Source organism: Elaeis guineensis, chromosome 1 (genome assembly GCF_000442705.2).
Source record: "Elaeis guineensis isolate ETL-2024a chromosome 1, EG11, whole genome shotgun sequence".
NCBI lineage: Eukaryota > Viridiplantae > Streptophyta > Magnoliopsida > Arecales > Arecaceae > Elaeis > Elaeis guineensis.
The window spans coordinates 171,356,117-171,384,052 of NC_025993.2; the positions used below are offsets into that span (position 1 = coordinate 171,356,117).

Sequence of the window (27,936 nt, forward strand, 5' to 3'; positions counted from 1 at the left end):
ACCTGTTCAGCCTCACACACGAGAGGGAGAGAGAGAGGGAAAGCCGGTCGCCGGTGAGGGACACACGAAAAGGAGAGGGACGCACGAGATGGAGAGGAGGAGGGAGAGGGAGACGGGCGCATGAGAGGGAGAGGGAGTGGGAGAGGCAGAGAGGTCTCCGATTTTGGGAGGTTTAGGCTATGAGGAAATCGCCTTTCGGTAGGATGACTGTGCACGAGAGGACAAATGAGACGGAGAGAGATCTTCTGTAAGGAGGTCTCAGGTTTTGACTGATTTATGGCTTTGATGAAATCGTCCTACAATAAAGCGACTTATAGCGTCGCTTTATGATAGGACGACTCATATAGTTGTTTTAATATAAGGTAATTTTGTTGGCCAACGTAAATGTCCCATCTGACATTGGATGTGCTGAGTCAGCACAAAAAATGTCTGAGATAGTACTACCATAAATACTTTAGAAACAACATTATTTTGATAAAATATTTTAAAATTAATATTATTTTGATAAAAAATCTCAAAGTTTAGCTCTCAAAAATATTGTCTATGCACGTGACGCAAACACGCTAAATCACACGCGTGCACATTTCCGGTTTCAAACTAGTTATTACATTATTTAGATCTTTACCAAAAAAAAAAAAACTGGTTATTACATCGCTGGCGCCTGCGAACTAAAAAAACTGGTTATTACATCGCTGGCGCCTGCGAAGTTCGCAGGCGGGTTGATATATGTGCACACGTGCCGCTCCAGCCACGTTTAAGGTCGGGACAATGATAGATCCAAACCATCCGATCATAAAAATATACACGTGGCAATATCTTAGACGACTGATACATCTCCCGCTCTTATTTCTCGCCGCTGCCGCTGTCCATTGACGTCCCCTCTCCTCCCCCAAGACGCGATATAAGCTGCGTCGACCTACGCGGCTACGCCTACCCCTTCGAGCTCCAATCCTCTCCCCTCCTCTCCGCTCTTCCCTTTCGGCAATGGTGGCCGTACGGAGAGGCCTCCATCTTTTCTTCACCCCCTCTTTGGAAACCGTCGTAAGCTCAAATAACAAAGCTCTTTCCTCCGTCTTGATCCTTTCCTCAATATTTCTCTATTCTCCTTCTTGTTACTATCGTTATATTTGTTTAAAAAAACCTACACCTTTCTTGCAGAGATCCGCTGTCTTGATGAGCTCTCTTAATTCACAATCGAGAGGAGGTTTGTCTTCCCATCTTGCCTCCTGGTCTCTCCTAGTGCTAGGATCTTGGATTGCTTGAAGAAAATTTTTGAAGATTTTTAGGGTTTTCGCAATTTAGGGCACGATCCCGGAAGATTTCGGCGGGGATTCAGTGGGACGGTGGCGTCCGAGGTAGGAACTAATAGTCAGCCATGCAATCTTGACGGGGTGAAGGCTGAGGATGAGATTGAGAACATCCGGCATGAGTTCGAGGAGGCCAAACGGAGTTTTCTCAAGATTCCTGTGGCGATAAAGGAGATGCCCAAAATGAATCCCAAAGGTTTTGATTTTTCTCACACACACGCACACTGTATCATTGGTCGATAAAGAAAGAAAACTAAAACTTTAGTTCTAAAATTCCGTTCTATATTGCAATTTATAGGTATCTATGTCAATAAGAATCTTAGGCTGGACAATATACAAGTCTATGGTTTTGATTATGACTATACATTGGCTCATTACTCTGAAAATCTACAGAGTTTGGTCTATGACCTTGCAAAAAAGCACCTTGTTAATGAGGTCAGTTATTCAATGCAGTTCTTGGTGCAAGCTTTCTTACTTTATTAACTTTTTTCCTTTTTCTTGTTTGATATACTTCTGTGCTCTTATCTTGTTTTGTTGGTGGATCTGGCTCTTTCAGCTTAAGTATCCAGAAAGTTGCTTGCAGTTTGAGTATGATCCTACATTTCCTATCAGAGGTCTGTACTATGATAGGTTGAAAGGGTGCCTTCTGAAACTTGATTTTTTTGGGTCCATAGAGACAGATGGATGCTTCTTTGGACGTCGCAAGGTGAGCTTTTTGCAGTTTGTTGAGAATATGCGGTCCTGTTTTACTTAGTTAGGGTCTATTTATTCCTGGTTTTTATATGGCCAAAAACATAATTATCTTGCATCTATGCCACTCAAAACTGGGTTTTAATTGGTAGTGAGAATTGTTAGAATTTCTGAGAACTTGCAATCCTCACAAATGATTAAACAATTGCTAAAGAAGATGCTGAACTGTGCCAATTCTGCATAAGATGAGTCATATGGTTAGTAATGTCATAATGAGAATGAGGTATAATTTGTTCTGCACTACTAGTTTATTGGCTTAATGTTCTTATATTTGAATGTAGGGTGGCAGTTTATGATTTCTTAATAAGTTTTTTGTCACATGTTGAAGTTTGATACTGGCCCATTGCTGTTGGTAATTTTGACTCCATGAGCTTGTAATCTTTGGTGTCGTAGCATCTGGGTTTGCTGTTTTCAATTAGCAAATTCAAGAAATAAAGCATCAGCTGACAAATTGATATTGAAACTTAGAAAGGGAAATCATACATGTTTTTGACATCTGATATTCCTTAGTGGGCCCGCAAAAAATGAAGAAAGCCTTCTATTCCATGGAGATAGAGGTGTTTATAAAGCCATTGATGGATATATCCTTTCGTTTCTGTTGAGATCATCTAAAGGGAAGAATTACCTTTTACTTTGTATCTAATTGCATAATTTGAAATATGCTCCTTAAATCATGTGTAGCATGGGTTTTTTAATGCATGAATGAAAAATATTGTGTGACAAGTTGTAGCATGCATGTTGTAATGGTGGTTTAGATGTATTACCAGCCATTAATTAATCATCTATTTCTTGCGAGCCATTGATCAAATCTTATATTAACACCTGTGAGGTCGGATCCTTGGTCTCTTTTGCTCGCATAAAATTCTGGCCATAAGCTTCAGCAGTTATTTGTTCCTTAAGTGTAACAAAAGTAATGATGACTGAGTTCAACTAAGATCAAGTAGAAAGAAGGGCGAGAGTGAGGCTTTTAGTGGGAGACACGATAAATTTAAATCTTAGAGTTGAATCTAGAAAGATGTTGAAAGTTGTTATCCCCAGAAAATATAAAGTTATAGATGAAAGTATTTGATGGGGCATAAAGGAGGTTAACAAGAAGTTATAGAGATCTCATGCATAGAAGATTTACGGTAAGCTTGAGATGAGGAGCAATCTGAATAGAATTTTAAAGTTTGAAAGAGATTGGTAATTGACTTCTCAAAGAGGGAAAAAGATACAGAAGGAAAGGTTTAATAGGGTGATAAATTGCTTGTTTTTTTATCTAAAGTGTGTCACTAGCATGCCCCTTTCACCTAATTGTCTTGCAGGCATTCTGAAAGTTGATCATACATACCAAACAAGAGTGATTTTAAAATGACCAAGTTGAAAAGAAAAATATGAGTAGGAATGCAAAGGTCATATTTACAAACTGATTTATTAAAGGATCTTGACTAGGAGAAGAGAAAGGTCATGAAGAACTATGATATAGTTTTCTTATAGAAGATATGTTAGAAATTTTAGGTCAAGGATTTGGAAATGATTAAAATCAGAAGAGTTTTGAGAAAGAACGGCTGTAACTTTTCCCAGTGGATGGTTCCTTTGAGAAGTTATTTTTCTTGGATAATTTGAAGCTTTCAAGTGCACACTGTGCTTGGTAAAAAAAAAAAAAAAAGAGGTTGTGTGTAAGGGGGAAGGGAGAAAATAAGGACAACTGAGGTGGACATTAAATGAGATTCTTCACTACTCGAAGTCTCAGGCCATATCCGGTCATTTGTTGCAGTAAAGAGAAATGATGGTCATACCTACCTAAACATTTTTAGATATGGTATATAATTTCTGAGCAATTCCCTTTATTAGTTGTATTGCCATTTTACATTTATGAGGTAAGCAAAATCCTGAAACTTGGGCAAATTGAGCTTTTAACATTGTGATATTTACATTAATAAAAATAGCATTGAAGGATTATTTTCTTCTCATTATATCATTCATGTTTGTTGGGCGTCATGCAGCTTAGCTTGGAGAAAATAAAAGAGATATACGGCACCCGACATATTGGGCGAGATCAAGCGCGTAGGCTTGTTGGTTTGATGGACTTCTTTTGCTTTAGCGAGGTACTTCAAATGTTCTAATACAGCCCTGGTTTAATCTTTCTTTCTCTATGTCATACGTGCTTTATGGTTGGGAAGGTTTGGCTCCTTTTGTATCTTTTCTTAATAATTTGCTTCATTTTATTGTTTACTCTATGAATATATTGATTTCAGCAATGGTACTTAAACTTGAAAACTGAGCCACAGATTGGACTAATGAGAGATAACGAGTTATAAGGCAGTTTTGAAAAAAACCAAAGGTTTTTTCAGTGATATTTGTGGTTTTTAAAATTCTTTTGAATTCTGGTTTATATTTAATATTCTAAAAAACATTCACAATATTTGTTTTATATTCCATCATGATTCATTCTCAGAATATTTGAAACTGCAATTTTTTTGCAGCATATCTAGGCAATTCTTGAAGCAGGAAGCAACTTGTTTGTCAGTATTTAACAATTTATCCAGAAATTGATGTAATACAACTTTCATATGCTTGTGATGGTTATTTGGTTAAGTTGAAATGTAAGATGGTTCATTTTAACTCTTTTGATGTGAAATCTTCTTACAAATTTCTGAAAGTTGAGAACGCATCATTTGGCTTCTGTTGCAGTTGATTAAGTGCAGTTGGAACTCTGTGATATCTAAAGATATATAGTTGCATGTAACCCATTAAATTTGTTATTTACCCATTTGACATCACGTTCATTTGCGTTATTAGATGGCCTGTTAGTGTTAATGGTCATGCCATTTTGTGGTTATGTTGATGTAGTAGATCTTTTATTTACTAATATGTTCTATATCTTGTAGAGGCTTATTGTTTCTATGGGCAGGGTTAATTGGGGCTAGGATCTCCAAATATGCTACTAGGTATGTTATTATTAATCTATCCTGTTGATGCCCTTATCGCCAGAGTTTTGTCACATTAAAACTTGTCTCTGATTCCGCCATAGATGGTGAAAGCAGTGCTATTTTGATGAACTCTGTCATTTAAAGTTTTTTTTATTAAAAAAATGTAAGTCCATCTTAGTGAGTCCTCCAGTTGTAAGCCTTCTAGAATGTCGCTACAGAGAATTACAATCCTTTAATGTAATTATTGTTCCACTTAAAAGGGTGAAAGAAAAGCTATTCTTGATTAATTTTGCGGTACAGAGGGGAAAATCAAATTTCTGTGGATTAGATGTTGGCCTTATGATTTATTATGCTGCTAGATGAAGAGCAGATGCTACATTGCCTGTCCTCGTCTACTCTAGCCAATGCCTTTTAGCTTTGGATTAAAGCTTGTGGTGTAGGTCATGTTTCAGTACTCCAAAACTGTTTCAGTGAATAATATGAAGTAGGTGCTAGGATTTTATAAGGATTTTTATTGTTGAGATTGGTTATGTGCATAGTCTTCATCTCCATTTCTAACATTTTGTGGAGCATTTTTCTAAATTTTATCCTGTATTATGCTATACACGAGGTTAGAATTTCAATTCTTCAGGTATGTCATCTATGATGTTTATGTTCTTAGGTTTCATTCTGTTTCCATCTGCTTTCTTGTCACTGTTAGTGGTTTTTTCATTTTTATTTCGTTTTAAGAGAGACCAAGGATGATTATGTCTTCATTTTTGTTTTTTGTTCATTGGACTTCATTGAATAGCTATCCATGTCGATGCTCTTCTTGATCAGCTTTTGTTTCGTGCCTTGATATATAATCTGTGTTGAATTTATTGGTTGTTTTATGCAGGATATTCAATATGGAAACCATATAACATTTTGAGCAGGCTTCTCAAATCTCTCATGGTTCATTGTTCACATTATGTGGTTGCTTATGCATCCATTCTTGAACTAATGGATCAACGTATTTTGACAAGAATACATGCAACCTTTTATTTTTGAGAGAGCATCAACCTTCTATTTGTATGCACATGACTCTTTGTAAATTGATTTATGATTTAAACCATCTAAAATCATTTTTCTTCAAACTAGTGCATTATTGAGAAATGCTATAATGGTTGACTTGTTTTATTTTGAACCTCTTTTTAATTATCCTTTCCTAACCATTAGCTCTTGTTTCCTCAATGGATTGTGATTCATCTCTTTTTTTTTTTTTGGGCGGGGGGTGGGGGGTAAATCTTCTAGTCTGCTTGTTAGTCGAGGATAGTTTTTACTCATATTTACAGGTCTAGCATTCAGCTAGAGATTGAGCGTCTCACTAATTGTGCAGCTGTTGGTTGTGAACCAAAATTTCAATGTTTTGTCAGTGCCACTTCTCATTTGGAACTGTGCTAGGTATCGTTTATTCTTCCTACATGCTTGATACTCTTCATTGATGCTAGAAATGTCAAGTCAAGTTAGTTACTAGACATTATGAAGGTTGCAAGTTTTCATCAATGTGGACAGGACACTAGTTACAATCTAAAATTTTGTAAAACGTGTGTTGATTATTAGATATCTGCAGAAGAAATGTTCCTTTTTTTTGTTTTTATTCTTAACATTTCTGAATATAGAACTTGCTAAAGCCATCTTTGTTATGTTTCTTTATGTAAGTAGCTGTCGGCAGTGATAAACCATGTGAAGTAAAATATGATGCTACGCATAGAGGATGCGACCAATTAGGTCGAGTCAATACTTGATGTTATGATGCATATTACTTAATGAACTCCCGTAGAATGCTAATTTAATATAATGTTAATTTCTCTGTTTTAAGTTTACATGTCTTTTCAACAGTAAAACCGACAGATCTTATTTTTGATTCATGCTAAATTCAAGTTGCATGCATGTTTGATGCCGTTGGATACATACAGAAAGTTTCACAGTATCACAAAGTTGTGCTGGTTTTCTTTGTTCCCTTTTTGCAAGTAGCTAATGGGCTAGGCTTGCATTGGGTCGATTCTAAACCAAAGCTTGGCCAGTTCAAACTATTTGGTAAAGTTCGTCGATCATTCATGAGCGAAGTTTGGCTATCTTAGGTCAGTAAGAGTAGAAAAGAGAGAGAGGGGTGTGGGTGGGGGGAGGAACAAGGGTCACATCACAATGGCTGTGGGGTTGTTTGGAACTGGATGAAGCATATGCAGGCTGGGGCAGCATGTAGAGGAGGTTGGGACTGTTAGTGGGCATGGGATGGCCATGTCAGCTGAAACGGATTGGGTTTGGTTATGGTCATCCCTGGACAGTTGTAGAGTTGATCGGAGAGGAGGTGGGTATTGGGGATGTCTGGCTAGGACACCACCATCACAGGATCTTTTCGATACCACTCACGTCGCAGCAGGAAGAAAAGAGAAAATAATACATATAATACATACACAATCGGTATGTGGAACAGTCCAAGTACTGTCTCTACGGGACGTGCAAGCTTTATTAGGAAAGAGAACACCGGTATAAGAGAACATCCACTCTCAACTCTCCATACACAACTCTTTCAATTAGAAGCTACCCTCACAAAAGCTCTTTCAAAATTCTCCAAGGAGTCCCTCTCACAGGCCTGTCAGTACCAGAGTCCTCGACACCCCTGGATGTTTTCTGTGGAGCGAACCGCTACGTCGTGCTTCTTTCCAACTGTTTTGCCTGATGCTTTGCTCTGCTTTCGATCCCCTGTCGGTGCTCTGTAGGGTCTGCTCTGCCTGCTACATGCACTCGATGCCTGTCGAACTCCTCTCGGCTGCTGCTTGAGCCTCCCATGCACTGATGCCTCTGCTCACATCTCTTTGCTGCGCATTGTTGCTGCCTAAGACCCTTCTTAGCTGCACACTCTGGTTCTGTTTCGCCACAGGTCTCTTAAAGGCCAAAATTCGTGTTCAATCCCGAGTCCAAGGCATAACAGGACTTTTGGTAGCACCCTAAAACCTCGTGAACTGTTGGATCGCACCCACAAGCCCCCAGCTATCTTTCGATCGTGCGTTTAGTAATCCGATCCACGAAAATCTTCACAAACAACAAGAAACATCGTCGGTCCACCATGGACCGTGCGAAATGCCAGGGAAACAAGCGTGCGGTCCATGCACCTCTCCATGGACTGCGGTACATTGTGCGCTATCGCGTGCTATGGGCTACGCACCTGCGCGTTTGCTGGGTTGGCCTGTGCGCTTGCACCCGCCTGGGCTCAGGCCGCGCCCACACGTTCGCGCACTGGGCCGTGCTACCGGGCCTGGCTGCACCGCCGCTGACCTCCACCGCCCCATGGGCTGTGCCACCATGCCTTGGCCTTTTTTCACGCGTAGTTTCTCCGTTTGAGATGATCTTGGGGTTGTTGGACTTCGTTCGTCATCCTGGACCTCACTGTGGGCTCTTTGTGGATCAAATCTCGAGGTATATTTTCTAACAATCTCTATTTCGACTCGATATTCGTCCTCCACCTAATCTTAAGAGCTTCTGGATCTTCTCGTCTCCATGCCCTGGGGCAATCGCCTGCTACTCATGGATGGACAAACATGGGAGTCGAGCCAGGTCGCTTGATTCCATCTCCATCACGTGTCGTGCACCTTCTGATCTGAGATCTGCTCAGGATAGCCTCCTGACGACATCGCATATCTTTCTCCCGAGTCTCTCATCCCGTGTCCGATCTATCTCCACTTGGAGCTTCACCTCGCACTGGGCTCCCGCTGGTATCCTCCATGTAGATGGCTCTTTACATAAGAGAGCATCGATCAACCCTCCACGGTCGATCTCCACCGTGATTGCATCTGTCTTCTCCATCTTCAATCTTGACTACCACTGCTGCAACCTCGCGTTGGTACCGTCTCGCTCTAATACCAATTATTGGGGATGTCTGGTCAGGACACCACCACCACAGGATCTTTTCGATACCACTCGCATCACAGCAAGAAGAAAGAAGAAAACAATACAGACAATACGACATAATCAGGTATGTGGAATAGCCTAAGTGCTGCCTCTACGAGGCATGCAAGTTTTACTAGGAAAGAGAACACAAGTACAAGAGGAGAACACACTCTCAACTCTCCATATACAATTCTCTCAACTAGAAGCTATCCTCACAAAAGCTTTCTTAAAATCCTCCAAGGAGTTTCTCTCACAGGGCTGCCAGTACTAGAGTCCTTGACGCTCTTAGACGCTTTCTGTGGAGCAAACCGCTACATCGTGCCTCTCTGCAGCTGCTCTGTTTGATGCTCTTTTCTGCCTCCGATCTCCTGTCGGTGCTGTGCAAGGTCTGTTCTATCCACTGTGTGCACTCGATGCCCGCCGAACTCCTCGATTGCTGCTCGAGCCTTCCACGCACTGATGCCTCCGCTCACGGTTCTCTACCGCACGTTGCTGCTGCTCGAGACCGTTGTCGACTGCACACTTTGGTCTTGTTTCGTCACAGGCCTCTTAAAGGCTAAAATCCATGTTCAATCTCGAATCCAAGATATAACAGGACTCCTGGTAGCACCTCAGAACCTCCTGAACTGTTGGATCGCACCCGCAAGCCCCCAGCCACTGTCCGATCGCTCGTCTGGTAATTCGGTCCACGAAAATTCCTAAAGATCGCGAGAAACGCCCTTCGTAATGCTGCCGGTCCACCGTAGACTGTGCATGCTAGGGAAAAGGGCCCGCGGTCCACGCGCCTCTCCATGGACCACGGTTCGTGGTGGACCGCGGTACATCGCGCGCCCTTGTGCGTTCGCCTGGGCCCGAGCCGCGCCCGGGCATCCGGGCCTAGCTGCGTTGTCGGGTCTAGCTGCACTGCTATCGGCCTCCGCTAGCCCACCGCCGGCCCCACCGTCGGCCTCTGCCACCCCGTGGGCCGTGCCATCACGCCCTAGCTTTCTTTTGCGTGTAGTTTCTCTGTTGGACTCCATTCGAGATGATCTTGGGCTCGTTGGACTCCGTTCGTTGTCTTGGACCTCGCTGTGGGCTCCTTGTGGACCGAATTTTGAGATGTATTTCCTAACAGTGGACAACATTTGAGGGGAGGATGACAGGAGAGCGGATTGGGGAAGGGAGGTTGAATGGTGTGCGCAGGGAGAGAGGAGAGGAGATGTAAGGTTTGCTTTTTCCAATTAATGATATCATAATGTATGCACAATATGTATGCATTTATATAGGCATATATGTAATTTAGATCTCTTCCCAAGCTTGGGTTGGGCCAAGGGTGGCCAATACCTGGTTCAATCTATTTAAGACCTTGGAGTTTAGGGGTAGGTGGATCTGGCCTAAAACCTGAATTTGCTTTGCCAAAGCATCACCCAACTAAGTGCCTGGTGAGGACCCATAACCAGCCATACTTGCTGGTAGGCAACTCCTTCCAAGAAATCTTTTTGTACGAGGAAAAAAGATCACCAACTTCGAGCCTTGGCATTCTAGTTTTTCACATGATAATTCTATAAGTTCAGAAGCCTTATTTATTATATTGACCGGATTGTGTGTGCCAATTGTTGCCTATATCCATTTAATCTATGTTCTTTTTATGAACCAAGGTACCATTAGTTGGATTTCATTTGGTGTACGTTATGAATTATTTCAGGATTATTTTTTTTTTTTTTGTGACTTGGACCTCCTTTCTCAATCCTCTTGTGCTAACAAGTATGACATTGTTCCTTTCCTTGTAGGCATGCCTTATTGCTGATATTGTGCAGCATTTTGTAGATGCCAAGCTGGACTTTGATTTTTCCTATGTGTATGAAGATGTAAACCATGCGATTCAGCATGTTCATAGAAGTGGTTTGGCTCATAAAGAAATTATTGCTGATCCACACAAGTACCTAGTTAAAAATGTAAGTAGTATTATCCTTACACTTTTCCATAATTTCCACCGAGAAGATTGTTTCTTTTGCTATTGAGATGTTGCGGAAGTGGTACTTTAAAGTTGAACCACTAGGCAAAGGTTGTGCATGATATTCTTTCTCAGAGATTAAGCTAAATTCTCTCTCTTCTGCAGAGCCAACTGTTATGTTTTCTAAAGATGTTAAAGCAGAAGGGAAAGAAACTCTTCCTGCTAACCAATTCTCCATATTATTTTGTGGATGGCGGAATGCGTTTCATGTTAGAGGTGCCTTCGAAACACAGATTGAATATTCCAGCAGTTAAGCATGTTTCATTATATGTTTGAGATAAATGATATACTTGATCTTTATTGATATTGCCTAGTGGTCCATTTGATTTAGAAGTCAGGTGACTCTGATCACCACTGTCCAATTTCCATAACTTGATCGTAGAGAATAAGGACATGATGTCTTTCCAAGGAACTCAAAAAAGATATATCAAAGGAAAACGCTTTTTACCAATTGATATTGTGGGAATTTCTCCTGCTCTGGAACCTTCAATAGTTTCTTCTTTTTTTTTTTTTTTTTTTTTGTTCTGGATCTTCAGAGTCATCAAACTTTTCTTCCAGATTTTTGAGAATCTCTGCTTCCATATATTCAGGGCCTGGACCTGTAGGATCTACCTTCAGAGTCTAGTTCTTCAAGCATATTTTGAACAGAATGCTTCTGTTTGGGCATATGTTTTATCTTTTCAATTTCACAAAAGCCCGAATTATGAATCATTCATTACTTATCCTCTAGAATACTCAACATGGCAGGATGTTTCATGGCACTTTTTGGTGTTTATCCCAATCGTAGCACCTATCTGATTTATGAGGACAGATCTGCATATGTAGAGTCCGATTTTTATCATTTGTCATGATTTGATGTAGAGTCCTTCAATCTGGAGAAACAAAATTGATTCTAGGATTATATGATGAAGGGTGTTATGATATTATGATGAAGGTTGGCTCTTGATACCCTAACAAAAGAAGAATAGAAAGGATAGTTATAACAACCTAGGATCTTACCCAAAAAGACTAGTCGAAAGGTATTATTTAGATTTTTTTGACCTTGTATAAGTACCATAGATCTCTCTAGCGAATAACCGATATGAGACTAAACAAACACATGTACGGATCCTCACGTTCTCCTCTCGTTTAAGCCCTGGTGTCCTCACTAGATTGAGGGTCCAAATTTATGCAAATCCATTCATAAACACCATGTCTAATCAGCCCATGGTCAATCTCAATGAACCTATGCTACAGTATTCTCTAGTCCACATGGGCTAGGGGCTGGATTGGCTCTAACATTATTTGTAACAACCTAGGACCTCACCTAAAAAAGGCTAGCGGGAATGTATTATTTGGATTCCTTGGCTCTGTGTAAGTGCTCAAGATTTTTCTAGCGATAACCAATATGGGACTAAACACACCTATATGGTTTCTCATATAATATAATAATAAAAGTGGTCTAATTTTTCTTTCCATTTACTAAGCAAAGAGGTGTGGGTACAAAGTGTCTGGAGCCAATATTTAGATATATAACCCACAAGGTGTCTGGAGCCAATATTTAGATATTCAAATATACCTAATCCATAATTTCATAATTATCAGCTAGGTTTATTAATAGCCTGCTAGTATGCTTTAAAGTATGTTATCTCGGCCTCCACTTGATTTAACCCTTCGCACTCCTAGCAACAATCTGAAGAGAACAAAGAAAAATATGAGCTTCATAGCTCGGTAAGTAACAATGCACTACTTTACTGGATCAAGCATAAGGTTGCATATGCATCAATATATCATTTAAAATAGATGATTATCTTTCAAAAATAAAACTTTTTATAATAGCAGTATAATCATAAATCAATCATTCTCTTGCAAATGCATAAATCATGCAAATTACATAAATATGGTTTTCAATGCATAGCATAAACAAATTGATATAGCATGCAAATTTCAAAAATAGCCATATCATAGCATAAAAACAATACTGTTAAACTGAATGCTAAGGTCATCTTATTACTTGTGATAGGGCTGTAATTGATTGAATATCTCAGTTTACCGAGTATCATACCTGCTAGCGGGGCCATGTGCTACTATTATACCCGTTGGGAGGGCTATATGCCCGTTATTATACCTGCTGGCGAGGGCCGTATGTTAGTTATTATATCCACTGGCGAGGGCCGTATGCCAACTATTATATCCGCTGCTAAAGGCTGTACATAGCTATCTAAGATCCTGTGATCTTATTTCTTAAATCATATTTCTTTAAGTTATATTTTCTTAAATCCAAAGATTCAGGTTTCAGCGGGACGTCCTGCGAGATACCAAGATGGGGTACCATCCCATGTATCGGGATAGGATCGTCCCGCTAGCATCTCAGCATCTCGATCCGGACGTCTTGAGACATCCTTTATCCCAAGTGTCGGAACGGGGTGGGACGGCGTTGTGTCCTGTTCCATAAAAAAATCGGAATAGTCCTATCCCACGGGATTTAAAATCTTGCTTAAATCATCCATAAATAAGATATTAAAGCGCTTTATATAGTTTGTAATTCATAAATAGTCTTTAAAAATAAAACTATCATGAAATTATTTATAGTGAATTAACTATTTTTATAATAATTCATAATTCACAATTGGATCCTATATGTACGTCTGTGTAGCAAAATACACTTTTTCACAATTTAGAAATTATTCACACATAAGTATTGATGAGACAATGCTATAAAAATGTGAATCATTTTACAATCATATGCTTAATCATAAACTTTCAAGAAAATGCAAAGCCAAAAATAGTTTATGTTTTTATTCTTCATTGAAATTGACCAGTAATTTGAAATCAGTAAGGTTCATATTGGGGTCACTTATCTCAGTTCTTTCAAAGATTACTAGATTCGGATGGGCAAATCAGTTACACTTATCCAAAATCATTAAAAGATATGCAAGTTAATTCAAATTTCACCATTCTAAAATCTATATGCGAGATAAGAAAATCTTAGGAGACCAAAACGGATTTGATCATACTTCAAATCCAAACCAAGGAAAAGAGGTCAGAAAGACTGGTCCAAGCGGTCACCACAACACTGGTTTAAGACCCTCTATCGGGGCCCACCCGGGAGGGGGGGTACATAAAGAAGAACAAGACCTTAAAAAAATCTACAAATCAATTAGAGGGGGAAAGATTCAACTAGGGGACCCATGTGGGCGTATCTTTTATCCAACATTGGTTATTCACTGGAATGATCTTGGGTACTTTTAAAGAGTCAAAGAAACCAAATAATATCTTTTGGCTAGTGTTTTTAGATAAGATTCTGAATTGTGACAAATGGTATCAGAGCTGATCCCATCCATAGCCCTTGTGGATTAGGGGACACTGCAGCACGGGTTCTTAGGGCTAACCACGAGTTGATCATAGTGTTTATGAATAGATTTGCATGGATTTGAACCCTAAGCTTGATGAGGATGCCATAGCTAAAAAAAGGAGAGTGTGTGAGAACCTGTGTGGGCGTATATTTAGTTTTACATCGGTTATTCATCGGAAAGATCTTGGATACTTATATAGAGCTAAGGAATCTAAATAATACCTTCTGATTAGCCTTTTTGGATGATGTCCTGAGTTGTTACAATAGGAAACAATGATATTAAGTTTTGCTACTGTCTTCGGAAACCCTATGTACTTCTCCTTGCATTAAATACTAAAACTGTCAATTATGAATGTTCCCTGCTTTGCTAATAAGGGTGAACATTCGTTACACTCGTAAAGAGATATCATGACAACGTTTTAAGTTAAGTTACATGGGTTTAGTTGTTGAAAAAAAATACAAGCAAAAAACATCAAACCTGTACCAATACGACCTGAGTATTATCTTAATCCTGTCACTGTATTTTGACATGGCTTTTGAAGATTCTGATGTCAGCATTATGAGCTGGCACCTGTATAACAAAAGCCATAGGTTTGAAAGTCAGTGTCAAAAACTTGCCGATAAATTGGTTTGGTGTGCATGAAATAGCCTTTGATAATGCAGGAGGTCATGTTAGCCAAATGTTGGCTGGATCAACTCTATATCCTTTCCTTTTGAAATCTTAATAATGCCACAAATTGACATCTGACTGTGGATAATCTGCCATCAAATATTCGAAGTTGCTGATTTTACCCGAACATTTAACCAAGTCTGCAAAAATAATAGGATTATGTTTATTCTTGAATGGTTTCTTATGGGTGGATGAATGCTGTGGCCATCCTGTAAAATAATAAGTGCATGATTTGTTAGTTATCATCTTTGGTATTGTATCATATTAAACTACACCGAGCAATCATAATCAACAGTTAGATATTTTTGTATTTTTCTAAATAAGGGAAGCTTGGCATGGTAAAATTGTGATTATTTCTCTAGACGTACATATCTACTGATCTTTCATGCTATCTTTGTTTTTTATCATTTCTTCTTATGACTACTAGATTTTTTCCCCATCTTTTTATTAAGCAGGATCATGGTGGTGACAGAAACTCATGGAGGGAGATTTTCGATGTTGTGATTGCTCAAGCTAATAAGCCAAGCTTCTACAATTCTGATCACCCATTCCGGTAATCACCAGTGAACTACTTATAATTGTTTACCAACCTTCATGTCTTATAAGAACTAATGATGTAAAGTAGAGGTTCTGTTGCTTTATGCCATTTGGATCAGGTAAGTTCTTGTATTGTCCTGGAAGCACATTTTTTTTAAACAAATCGTTACCTGACAACAGAAAGCATTTTCTGTTTTTTCAAATTTGGTACTTTTTAATTCACTCTCATGGTCATCATCTACCTTTAAAAAATGTGAATCGTTGCATTTTGGCACTGTTTTTTTGTTTGAGCAATTTCTGCCACTTCAGATTTTCTGTGGCTACTACTTGTTTTAGTATGACTACCACTACTGTAAGTTACTATTTTCTGGATCGTTGCACTTAATCTGCTAACCTAATGCTTTATATGCTGGCTTCCCCACTTTATTCTTGTAGGTGCTATGACATTGAGAAAGACACCTTAGCTTTTACTGCAGTTGATAGGTTTATCCCAAACCAAGTTTACTATCATGGTTGCTTGAAGTCATTTCTACATATTACAAAGTGGAAAGGCCCTGAGGTATGTAGCGGCCGATGAAATGATTTTAGTTTCAAATTATTTGCTTTCAGAATTCTTTCGAATGAGACTCTAAGCAACTTGTTTGATATCTAGTGTTTGTCTTGAATGGCCATGATATGTAATCTAATTTTTATTAGTTGTTATGCCTATATCTGAGTTATTTTTATTAACTGTATAACAGTGAGGTATATGTCTTTTGCTTTCCTATATTATTTTTGCTAATAACAGAATTTGTCCCATTTTGCATGCATATCCAAGAGGACCTTTTTAAATAGACTTCTTATCCATAAATACCTGATTTATGCATCAATAATTGTTGATTGGTTCAACGTGTGGGTTGGCAGTCTTTCCAGAAAGAGTTATATTTACTAATACAGCAGTCCTTCAAAGGATCTAGTTACTTAGAGAATAGTATTTATCTATTGCTTATGTGGTCTTTATTTTTGCTTGTAAGGAAGAACTTACTGGGAAACACAGTTCCAAAAATACTCTTTGAAAATCATCCTTGGTATTACATTTTTCTGTGAGTCTTAAGCATTAGTTATTTATGGCAGCACCTGTTTGCAACATGCCTCAGCTTAACCTGATCATCGTAAAAGATGGCCGCTATGCCAGTGTTATCTTAAAGAGATGGCTGCAATTGTGCTTATTGCAGTGACAATTATGCAAGGGGACAGTTTATGGGACAAAGCAGAAAAGAGGAATGCTTTGTGAAAGAAGCAACTTCATGCTGCCGCCTGAAATCTGGTGATATTGACACAATAGCAAAAAGGCTGCTATCTTATTAACAAGGAACTTAATGAAATGGAGAGAAAATCAGGAGATTGACGACTAAGATTTTTTAACATGGAATAGGGCAATGATAAAAATAAAAACATGATAATGGTCTACAAGAATATGATAGGTGTTAGTCTAGAAGGAAGTCTATGCCAGGTTAGAAACATTTAATATGGTACAGATGAGGAGATAATGGAACTTACTGAAATATCTGACTTCGGACAGGGTTTGAGGAAACAATCAGAAGCAACTTCAAGAAGGCAGGGACACCACAATGCACATAATACCAGGGGATGAAATAATATTTATGAAGATTGACATGTTCCTACATGGTATGATATTTATAAATTTGAGATAAAGCATGGAGGTTTTGGATTTTAAACTATTGATGTGGATAGGTTGGCTAGCTTGGATGTCTTCTTTAATATGTATACTTAGATAGGTGAAATAAAGATCACCTGTCTTTTAAACATGTTGGAAATTTATCATGAAAAAGGAATTTGATTCATACGAGGCATATAGTTTAGCCCTGTCAAAGTTTGGTTACTGAGAGTAGCTAGTGCATGTTGATGCATAAGCTAAGAGTTGAAGGATTCATGAGCAGTTTACTAGGAACACATGCAAGCATAAGGTGATAGAACCAGTAAAGTGAATGATCAGTAAATTATAGAGATAATTATTGAAGGGAAGAAACAAGTTAAAAGTGTAACCATAGGTAATGTAGGAATAAATGACTGCTTGCATAAAAGGAAAACATGGAGAGGCTTTTGGACCAAATATGCTAAAGCTAGGAAACTTGGTATGACAGGGATCCTAAGAGCGGTCAATGAAAAATGTCATGCTTGTTAGTATATAGTTGTTTCAAAAGCACATTGGTGCAATCCTTGGAAGCTAGAGAAATATGCCAGTTATCCAGTGCCCATAGTTTTTGTACGGATGATTCCTAAGTGCATTCTCACATCCTTGGTCAGTATGATTTTTACGAGTACAAGCACACGGATTAGTCCATCTGCTCTTACTGGTGTGCGAACATGTTCAGGCGGTGCCTGTAACATGATTCCTTTAAAAGTAGAAGCGGAAATTGTGGTAAGTCAGAAAAATAATGGCTTACTAGCATACAAACTTTATACATAGATCCCAAATTAAACAAATTAGTCTGTTGACAAGTTTACTTGAAACTTGATTTATAAACAGTATATGACATATTGGTGTGTGAAATATAAAATTATGTGCGCTTCATGTTTGTTGGGTCATCAACAGTGATACCCAGATATGGCAAAATTTCTCAATTTTGCTATCTCTCCACAAAGATGCAACATTGCACTTGTATCCCATGTATCTTTGCATTGGACATGCCCATGCCGCCACTATCACAATTCTGAATCACCAAAAGACCACAACCAACCAATCACCAAAAGCCCACCTCCCCCTCTTCTCTTATGTTACACAGCCAATATGACTTTTCCTCTCTCTCTCTCTCTAAAGAAAAAACTGATAACCTACTGTTTTCTCCTTTTATTTTTTAAACAGTTTTTAATAAGGTTCACCGTCTCGGTACAAGACCCCATATAGGTACCATCCTTTTGCAGTATTGGTATGCGGTAATGTTTTAAATCCTGTGAGATGGGATTATTCTGATTTTTTCATGGAATGGGGTGCATTGCCGTCCTGCTCGGTCCCGACACTTGGGACAAAGGATATCCGAAGATGTTCCGATTGGGATGCTGAGATGTTAGTGGGACGTCTTGTCCTGACACATAAGATGGTACTCCATCCCGGTGTCCTACTGGGATCCGAATCCTTGGTATGCGGTACGGACCGGTATAACATTATTGGTATGATATGGTATCGCATACCAGTAGGATATGGTATGCCTACCAAGCAATAATGGGGTGGTGCGGCAAACATATTTGGCTCTTAGTTGTTATGCGTCATAAAAACAATGTTCCCATTGCTTTGTATGGACTGCACTTTAGTTTATTTCTATGTTTTGTTGTTTCAAATATATGCATTGCCATGTCCCAGTGTCTGAAATTTTTTGAGATTCCCTTGTCGGATATTTTAGGTCACCTGGACACTTGACATCCATATCCTGTGTCCAGGTAACACTGATCATCATTCTCTCTTTTGTGAAGCTTGTCTGTTGTTTATCCTCATATAACACTTATTTCCTTGATGTAGGTTATATATTTTGGTGATCATTTGTTCAGTGACTTAAGAGGACCTTCGAAAGCTGGCTGGCGAACTGCTGCTATCATTCATGAACTTGAGGTATGCACTAATCTTGTATGATTCTGTCAGTAACATCTCCACAGGAGACTTATTCACATGCGCAGATAAATTAATTGGCATATATGTAGAAGGTTGGGGTTGCTCTACTGCTAATAAATATGTTATCATTGATGATCTTGCTACACTTTTCTTAAGAATTTTCCCCAGTGGCTGGATAAGTTCCTTGATGTTTTTATGATGGATGAGGGTGTTAAAAGGAAAAGGATTGTGCGATACATGAATGGAAGTTACTGAACAGTGTATATTATGCACAGCACTATTATCAGTTTTTCTGATAGACCATTGCAGAACCACAGAGTGTAAAAGGGCATTCAAATAGATGATGAGTACTTACTATTTAAATAACAAATCCGAAGATTGGTTCTTAGTAATCTTGTTCGTTTTTCTTATATTCTTAAACTAACTGAATTTACAATCTCTAAGACCGACAATGTATAGGGCTAAGTTTGGTTCAAGTCAGCCTTCTATATGGAAACATTAACCAGAGCCAGAGTTGACCTGACGCCCTCTAGTTTTGCTGTCTGACTAGAGCGGTTAGTGAGTGGTGCTACACAGATGCTGAATTTTAGGAATTCTTTAGAGTGCTGAAACTTTTGGACATTTGATTATGATACATGGCTGGGCACATGCTGGTTCTTTGACTCTTTGGCTAGTAGTGAATAGATGTCTAGATCTTCCAGGATTAGGAGGTTGATGTTGAGGATCATGACTCTAAGAGATCACATAATTTACAGTAGCATTTGTGGCATGGATGACATTCAACACCCATTGTCCATAAAAACGGTACTATGTTGCATTTCATTGATATCATATATTTGGTTATGTGAATTCTGCACCATTCTTATGCATATTGTTTGACATTGTCTAAAGTCTAAACTATGGACAAGTGCTCCATAACCATTATTATTATTGTTGTTGTTATTTTCACTACTAGTATTAATGTTACTACTACTATTATTGTTATCATTTTGATGCAGTTAAGCATTGACTGAATAGGTTTTATTGAACGGTATGATTCACCTAGTTGGGCAAGTGTCAAAGCAACGAAAGCTCTAATTTAATATGATCTTTGTACTTAATCATCTTCATTCTGTTGCTGCTTTAATTTGTCCTAACACAATAATAAAATGTGGTTTGTGTGGATGAATTCTTTAATGACCACTACATGTCGATTATATGCTGTAATTTGCTGAGTTACTCGGTTTTACTTAAATGTCAATGTAGACCAATATGCTGAACATAATCAGTGTGTACTATTGACATTAAATGCAACAGCATAATACATCTATAACCATAAAGAGGAAAGATTAACAGTGGCAGCTCATTTTGCTTCTACTATATGGATATTAAAAAATGAATTACTTGAGCATCTATTTACTTAATGACTTTTGCATATTAAGTTTGGATGTTTTTAGACTACCCATATCTTGGCTCTTATGATGATTTTTCTGTCATCGCAGAGTGAAATAGAGATCCAAAATGATGAAAGCTATCGGTTTCAGCAGGTAGAAATGTTACACTGTATTTGAATTTTCCATTTCTTTCCATGAGTACTTGAGTTGGCAATTGTATTTCAGTATGGCTTTTTGACTTGTAACCTGTGGTTTAGAGGTAAATTTGGTTTCATACATGAAATTATGTTTTCTTCCTTTTTGTCTTAACTCATTCCACGTCTGGTGCATTGTTGTAGGGTTCCTTTCTGTTTGATAATGTTAAGTTGTGTAATCAGTACCATTGGTCTTTCAATCTGCTACTGACCTATGTTTCTAGGCAAGTCCCTTGATTACCCTAAGTATGTCCAGTCTCAGGAGTTACAACTAGACACCAATCAACGGGGAGTTAGAGAATTGGTTGTATAATGTTCCTAAACATTTATTTGTCATATCTTGATCCATTGAATTAACTACACAGTTATAGAGGATAAAATTTGGGAGAGGCAAAGACAGCCAGGATGGAACCTGGCTCTGCAGAATTAGATGGAAAAGAAGACTTACAGTCTTGCACTAAACTACCACAACCGAGTGAAGTTGATCCGTCGCCAAATAGACAAAACTGGAATGTGGGGGGATAGAAGGAAAAATGATTAGGCTGTTTACCCAAGCAAGAGATTCTTCAAACTAGAGCCCAGAGCTGGAGCTGGTTCAAAAGCCCAAACTAGCCATCATAGCTAGAACCTTAGCTTCCATATCACTTGAAAATATGCGGATGAGTTCTTCAGTAGTTGTGTTAAATAACCTATCAAACAGGGCATAGTCATGCATTTTGATCTTGAGCATGGTAACTGAAGCATTAAACATTGCATACTTCCTCCTGTAGCATGGTGAAAAAGTGTACAAGAAACTGCATTAAATTTATTCCTTTACTCCAACAAGTGTATGCTCCATAAATTACAAAAATTTTGTATAATTATATAGAGCTGCCATGAAGTCAGGTAAATTGTGCATGCTTAAGTGATCATATCTTGATGTGCCAGAGAAGTGTTTATGGACATACGAAGATAAGCTGATGAACATATTGTGGAGCAGTAGACATACTTGTGTGTCCATGCGTGTGTATGCATGTTTGCATATTAAGTACTAATCAATTTAATCTAAGAATAATAATTTTTTGATATAACAATTATTGCTATACATACTGTATGTTATTCATTTCATGGTATCATTTGTAGTCCATATCAAGGATTCATGAGATTTGACTTTAGCTATCAATATCTAATGTGTGATCATATATTCGAGACAATTATTGAATGCTTCTAGCACTTTGAAGTATCTATTTATTGCAGTTGGCTAATGAGCTCTTGAAAATAAGACACCAAGAACATCCTATAGTTACCAAAGAGCTCATTTTACCAATGGAATATATTGATATTCATTCTTAGCTGTCTGAATAATTTTATTCATTATCTAGACAACCTATAGGTTGAGAGGATGTACATTTTCACCTCTTGTTCATGAGAGCTTCTTTCTCTTTCCCCTCCCTCCCCACTAACATGAAGACCCATCCACTAACCAACATCATCTAGCTTTCTCCCTCCACCAACACTGCCCCCAGTTTTGATTTGATTAAACACGCTGTTGTGACATAGATGCATATCACGTACTATTAAGGAACTTACGTTTTGGCAGAGTTGTCTTACAGGGTTAGGTTGTTAGGCTCAGACACTTCAATTCAACATAAAACAAGGAAGGATATTCAGGTTTTCTGTTCATCTTTTAGTTTCAGTACCTTTTACATTGTTTTCTAAGAACTTAGTTGAACTTAATTTAGTTGTTGCTTGGGAATTTGTCAGTTGGCTATAAGTTAGTCTTTATTAGAAAATACATAGTAGATTATCTTGCTCAGTTCATTTCATTTTATGTATCCAAAGAATGATCCATTTCTCTAGGATTGTTACTGGATTTTCTTCATCTTTCTAGCGAAGTTTAGATAGAACAAAGATCATTCCTGACACAAAAAAGGAAAGAATAAGGATCAAATGTGCAATCCATAGATCTTCATAAGTTGGCTAGGAATGCTATATGATTTTGAATAAAGGGCTTCTTTCTAAATTGCTATGTGACTTCCTTTTCCTAATACTGTGTTCAATCTAAACTGTCACCCTCTTTCGGCTTCTCTTCTTACATTTCACAATCTTTTCCTCGCACGCTTAAATCTAGTTTTTAAATTAGATGTCTTCCTTTCGGGGTTAAGATTATCTGATCTATTTTCAACAGGACATAGGAGCAAAGATCTCAGATGTTTGTGATGGCAATGCTACTGCTAATAATGCTGAGCAAGATTTGTTTAAAGTTTTGGAGATTTCAGTGCAGTGATGCCAAAAATTGCTGGATAACTGCATGTAAAGCATTAATCAATTCAAAGAGTGATAATTCAGGATGTAAATGAAATTATGCTACATTTAAAGAATTAGCTGTCAGAAATTTGACCAAAGAAATGTTTGCAGAAGCTGTATAACAAACGAAGATATAATAATGAAGATCCACCTGTCAATTCATTAAGGAAAATTTCTGAAGAGCAAAGAGCATTTTTGGCTAAAATTCATCCATTTTTTGGCTAAAATTCACGCATCAGCAAAGTCAATTGTCATCAGGTGTTTTGAGATCAGAAGTTTGCCAATCGTATCACAATACTTTCAATAATGATGAAATGGTAATGGATCTAAAATATTTAATTGGTTCATCAAGTCATCATGATTAAGGGTGAAGATTGGTAAGAACCAGAATACTAAGTTCTTATCTTAGTGGCCTAAAGTGAGTGCGGATGCAGGTAAGAGTTCTAGGAATCAGAAGGTTTAAATGTAGGAGGTGGAAGCAACTAGGAAGTATGAGTACAAACATACATACATACATGTATACATGCATGCATACATATATATAGATATACATGCATACATATAAATACCTACGTATATACATACATAGATACGTACATATATACATATACACACACACACACACATAAAGCTATAGTTTATTTTGACTGTTTTCTGTAACTAAAAAAATAGTAAAATTATTAAAAAGCCAAACTACCAAAAAAGTGTCTAGTCGCAATAAGCGCTATCATTCGAAGAATTATTGCATGCACTGTGTGCACAGCGATGTTGCTGCACACAACCAATCGCCAAGATGCATAAGTGTTGGTTCCATTTGTCCTGTGTTTGTTTCAGTGATTGGTCCACAGCAATACAACACGACGATTGGTTGCATGCGCCAGCATGGCTGTGCATGCAATAATTTTTCCTATCGTTCAGCAAGCAATCTCTCCCTCATACATGCACTAATGCCTCCCTCAAATTCCCCCCTTCTCTTTCTCCCTCTGCCTCACTCCCACTCCATGTGGACAGCCTCATTCATCATGCCTTTCACCATCTTAACATAGCCCTCTCTTCCAGGAGCCTAGAAAACCCTAAACATCGGGGATCAGTTTCCAAGCAAGGAGAAGCCGCAAATTGGGAGACAAAGATTATTAGGGATAGAGGTTCTGCTTATTTAAATAGGTAACTAACTTACTATACCTTTTATAGATTTCTTTCTTTAGGAAAAATATCTCAGCATATTCCGATTCGACAACGGAAATATCTAGCAGAAATTGGCACCCTAATCCCTAAAAAAAATCTGGTTACCAATATGAATTCACAATTTTCTATTCTGAGAATTCTTTTCATATTTCTATGTGAAGGAAAGAACATGCCACTCAGAAAGTGGCAATGCAGGATCTTCAGAATTGTGTTTCCTAGCTGGATCTGGCTCGGAAAAGCCAAAATGCAGTTCAGGGATAAGTACAACAAGGGGAATGGATGTTTTCTGCTACTAACATTCTAAGTATGTGAAATGCCATATTGGTCTCCATCATCAGATCTTGGAGATCCAGTGGTGTGACATGAAGGTAGCATTTATTAGAATGATACTGGAACAAGAGACTTGGAGTGAAAGCTACTTAGCATGTCTGAAGTTCCACTTCTGGTTTTGGCTCATATCCGGTCCCCAACTGTTTGGCCAAAATCAACTTGTGGGGCCAAATTTAGTCTGTATATAGGTTGTCTGCTCTATTTGTTTGCATTTCATTCTTCGATTATTGGGAATCACTTTCTGGAAGCTAACATTTGGCAACGTTGAAATATTAGATTCCAAAGAGATTCAGAGAACAGTATTTCTTTTGATACAGGATTGGCTATATCTTATAGCTCAAATTTCATAGGCAACCAGTGTACATCATTTAATCACACCCATTGATCCCTTGCCATGACATTCGACCCTCTGTCCCCTCAGCCTCATATCAACCACCTCCCCACATTGCGCCACTTCATTTGTTATCTCATTTCAACCTGCTTAAACTTCTCTTCTGTAGGCCATCTAATGCCACCCCTCATCCCTGCACGTTTCCCACTCCACCATCCTCATTCCCTCTTTAGCCTACCCCTCCCACCCATGGACCTCATCTCATTCAAGTCTTCCATATATCATAAATGGTTATCCTCCATCTAGCATCCAGTCAATACTTTAGTGAGAAAACTATGCTATATTTTGACTTTTAGTATCTCATGTACATGATCTTATGTTGTAATATATAAATTATAAATGAATTTTGAATTACCCCAGTAAGGCCTTAACAATGTTTAACTTTGACTTCCATGCTGTTCAAGGATATCAAATTAAAGCAGTAAATCTGCAGCTGAAAAGTGACATGCTGATGAGGAAATGGAGTCCCGCAGGAGGAACTTCAGTACCCACCATGTCATCTATGGGATATTTCATATATGGATGTGAAGCATACTAGGAAATATAGTTTTAGGAGGTTGGTTTTTGGTTATTGATTTGAAATCAGTCTGCAGTGATGTCTACGTCTACAGAAAGGATAACATAAGGATAACATAATTCACGGTTAGCGGCATGGTGAAAATCTTGGGATTGCAGTGTCAATGGCTTCTTCCATTCTTTGGACCCCTGCCTCTTCTGAGATGAACTGAAGGCATCTTATTATTGGCTGATTTAAGGAACACTGGAGGGACAGGATGGTTGGTCATCTCGCTTGTGGTAATCGAAATAACAAATCATGTACTAGCCAACCAATCTGCTTGTAGGTCATTTCCTGTGTTTTTGGTCTGTAATCCTTATTCTTCCCATCCTCCCTTTTCTAAAATTCCTTTTCAATCTTGCGGTTCTTGCTTTCTTGTAGAGCTTGTTGAGTTTGATATGTTCTCCTGGTAATACTGCAGGATCACCTACAGCTCGTTTGATTTGGTCATTTGGAATTTGTAATCATGCGAGCTTTGAATATATTGTCACCTCACAAAAAAGAAATATAATGATTGAGTTGAATTAATGTTGTGATTTTTAAAACTTTAATATGGGATGCAGCTTTGATCAAGTAAAAAAAAAAAAAAAAACTATTTACTTTCAAATTGGCAAATGGATAAATTCCAATTTCTTTTTTTGCCCCCTAGATTTGCTGGCAAATTGATTGAAGAGATCAAGTTTTTGTCAAAAAAAGTGAAGTTAAACTTAAGTTGATTTTTCCCCTTAGAAAATCGGCATCTGCCTCAAACTTTTCCCCCAATTAATCCACATGTTTTTGGAGACCATCAAAATCTCCCGTTCTGATATCATTATCCTTTGCTGGACTGCAGGCGAAATTTCACATAATACAAGAATTACTTGGTAAAGTTCATGCAACAGTGGTTAGCAGTAAGAGAGGGCAAGCTTGCCGAGCACTATTGGATGAATTAAATGAGCAAAGGCGACAATGTCGTTCTGCAATGCGCAGCATGTTTAATAGTTCTTTCGGGGCAACCTTCCTCACAGACACTGGTCGGGAATCAGCATTTTCTTATCATATACACCAGTATGCAGATGTCTACACAAGTAAGCCTGAGAATTTCATGTTGTACCCTCCCGAGGCATGGCTTCATGTGCCCTATGATATAAAGATCATGCCACATCATGTGAAGGTAGCATGCTACGGATGCCTTTTTCAACATGGAATTTGCTATTTTCAATTCAAAGCTATAGTGTTGGTTGTGTCACTTCATTTATCCCCATGAGGGGACTACTTTATTTACTATTTTTTTTAATCCAGGGTTTTGTTAAGCTATCAAATTTCGTAGTTTTCTTGCAAGCTATAACATGCTCTAAGAATAATTTTGTGTCATTTGTTGAAGGTACCATCGAGCTTGTTTAAGATCTGGTAGGAGTGGATGTCGATATAATCTGGAGCAGAATTGATTCATGATACAAGATTCTGATAGGTTAATTTCAGCAATCTCAACTGGGTGCACTCATCGTATGAATGGGGAATTTGCAGTTCATTTTCTTGGGGTCTCTTTGTATGTTGGATGAGAAAATTTTCTCAATTGTAAATTTGTAGCGATCAGTTCTCTTCTTGGGGCTTGTTTGGATGCCCAGCTAAATTGTTCGCTGAGGATACCTCATATTGGCCAGGGATCATTATTTTCTCATGGGAGAAATTTTGGCCCCAGCAGAGTCCATCAGAAATCGGGATACTGGAAGTCATCTATTAGGAGGATTCCGATATCCATTTTTTTTTTTCTGGAATCCTATGATCGGCTAGGTCCCTGGGTTTGTTAAAATTCTCAGTCCATGAGAAATCAGGGTACTGGACGTCCATCTCTTGGAAGAAATACAATATCCCTTTTTTTTTTTTGGGTGGTGGGAACGGGGGTGTGGGGGGATCCTATGATCTGCTAAATCCCTGGATTTGTTAATTTCACCACCATCACAGGATTCTCTGTTTCTTAACATCGGTTTTTGTTCCAAAAATAAGTGGTTCGGGCATCCAAACAGGCCCTTAAAAGCTCATGTTTATATCTGTTTAGTAACCATACCCTTGTGAGTTTGCAGTTAGAATTTGGCTGGAACTATGTATTATTTCCATTTATGAGAAAAAGGTCAAAACTTTGTAACTTAATTTGATTAGATTCGACTCCTATAGAGTATGTTTGGTTTCCTGGAAAAGGTCCTGAAAAATTAAAGAACTTTGAAAAAATCAACTTTCCAGCTGTTTGGATGCAGGAAAATAACCGGTTGCACCTAGATTTTGTAGATTTGATTAAAATTCTCCTTCCTTTTTCTATTTCTTAGTTTTCTGGATTACCGAGCATGCTTATAGGACCTCATGGGAAGCAGAGAAAGTGGAACATGGTCCAAAAGCAGATAATATACTTCTGTTTGGGAGTCATGAATGCAAACATTGGGAACACTGAATTTTTCAGACAGAGAAGAGCCGCTGATGTCGATGGGGGTAATTCCTTATGTTTGTGATGGGCATTTGGAGGCAAGAAAATTGTTAAAAAGAACTTACACGAAAACCCTGAAAATCCAGGTAAGTACTGTTTGAGGGGCGAATAGGCATATGGCCATTATAAGGTGATGGTCATTAT

The 27,936-nt window shown here is 38.3% G+C and overlaps 1 protein-coding gene across 4 annotated transcripts; it reads left to right on the forward strand.

Annotated features, from left to right (window-relative positions):
- Positions 1-874: 874 nt before the first annotated feature.
- On the forward strand, positions 875-27,464 carry LOC105039561 (uncharacterized). Of its 4 annotated transcripts, none has more exons than XR_012136712.1 (14): positions 875-1,041; positions 1,159-1,204; positions 1,303-1,503; positions 1,606-1,742; positions 1,864-2,013; positions 4,043-4,144; positions 10,648-10,812; positions 10,977-11,120; positions 15,331-15,428; positions 15,848-15,971; positions 18,930-19,019; positions 20,501-20,545; positions 25,183-25,573; positions 26,167-26,295. XR_012136712.1 is itself a non-coding variant. In XM_010915748.4 (14 exons), the coding sequence occupies exons 1-14, from the start codon at positions 985-987 to the stop codon at positions 26,725-26,727; spliced, it is 1,710 nt and encodes a 569-aa protein (XP_010914050.1). In that variant the 5' UTR covers positions 875-984; the 3' UTR covers positions 26,728-27,464. The 4 variants fall into 4 exon arrangements, 3 of the variants coding, with proteins under 3 accessions (XP_010914050.1, XP_010914051.1, XP_010914052.1); XM_010915748.4 differs by lacking the exon at positions 25,183-25,573 and adding an exon at positions 26,698-27,464 and having other exon boundaries at positions 26,167-26,487; XM_010915749.4 differs by lacking the exon at positions 25,183-25,573 and adding an exon at positions 26,698-27,464 and having other exon boundaries at positions 10,977-11,087; positions 26,167-26,487.
- The last annotated feature ends 472 nt before the right edge of the window (positions 27,465-27,936 follow it).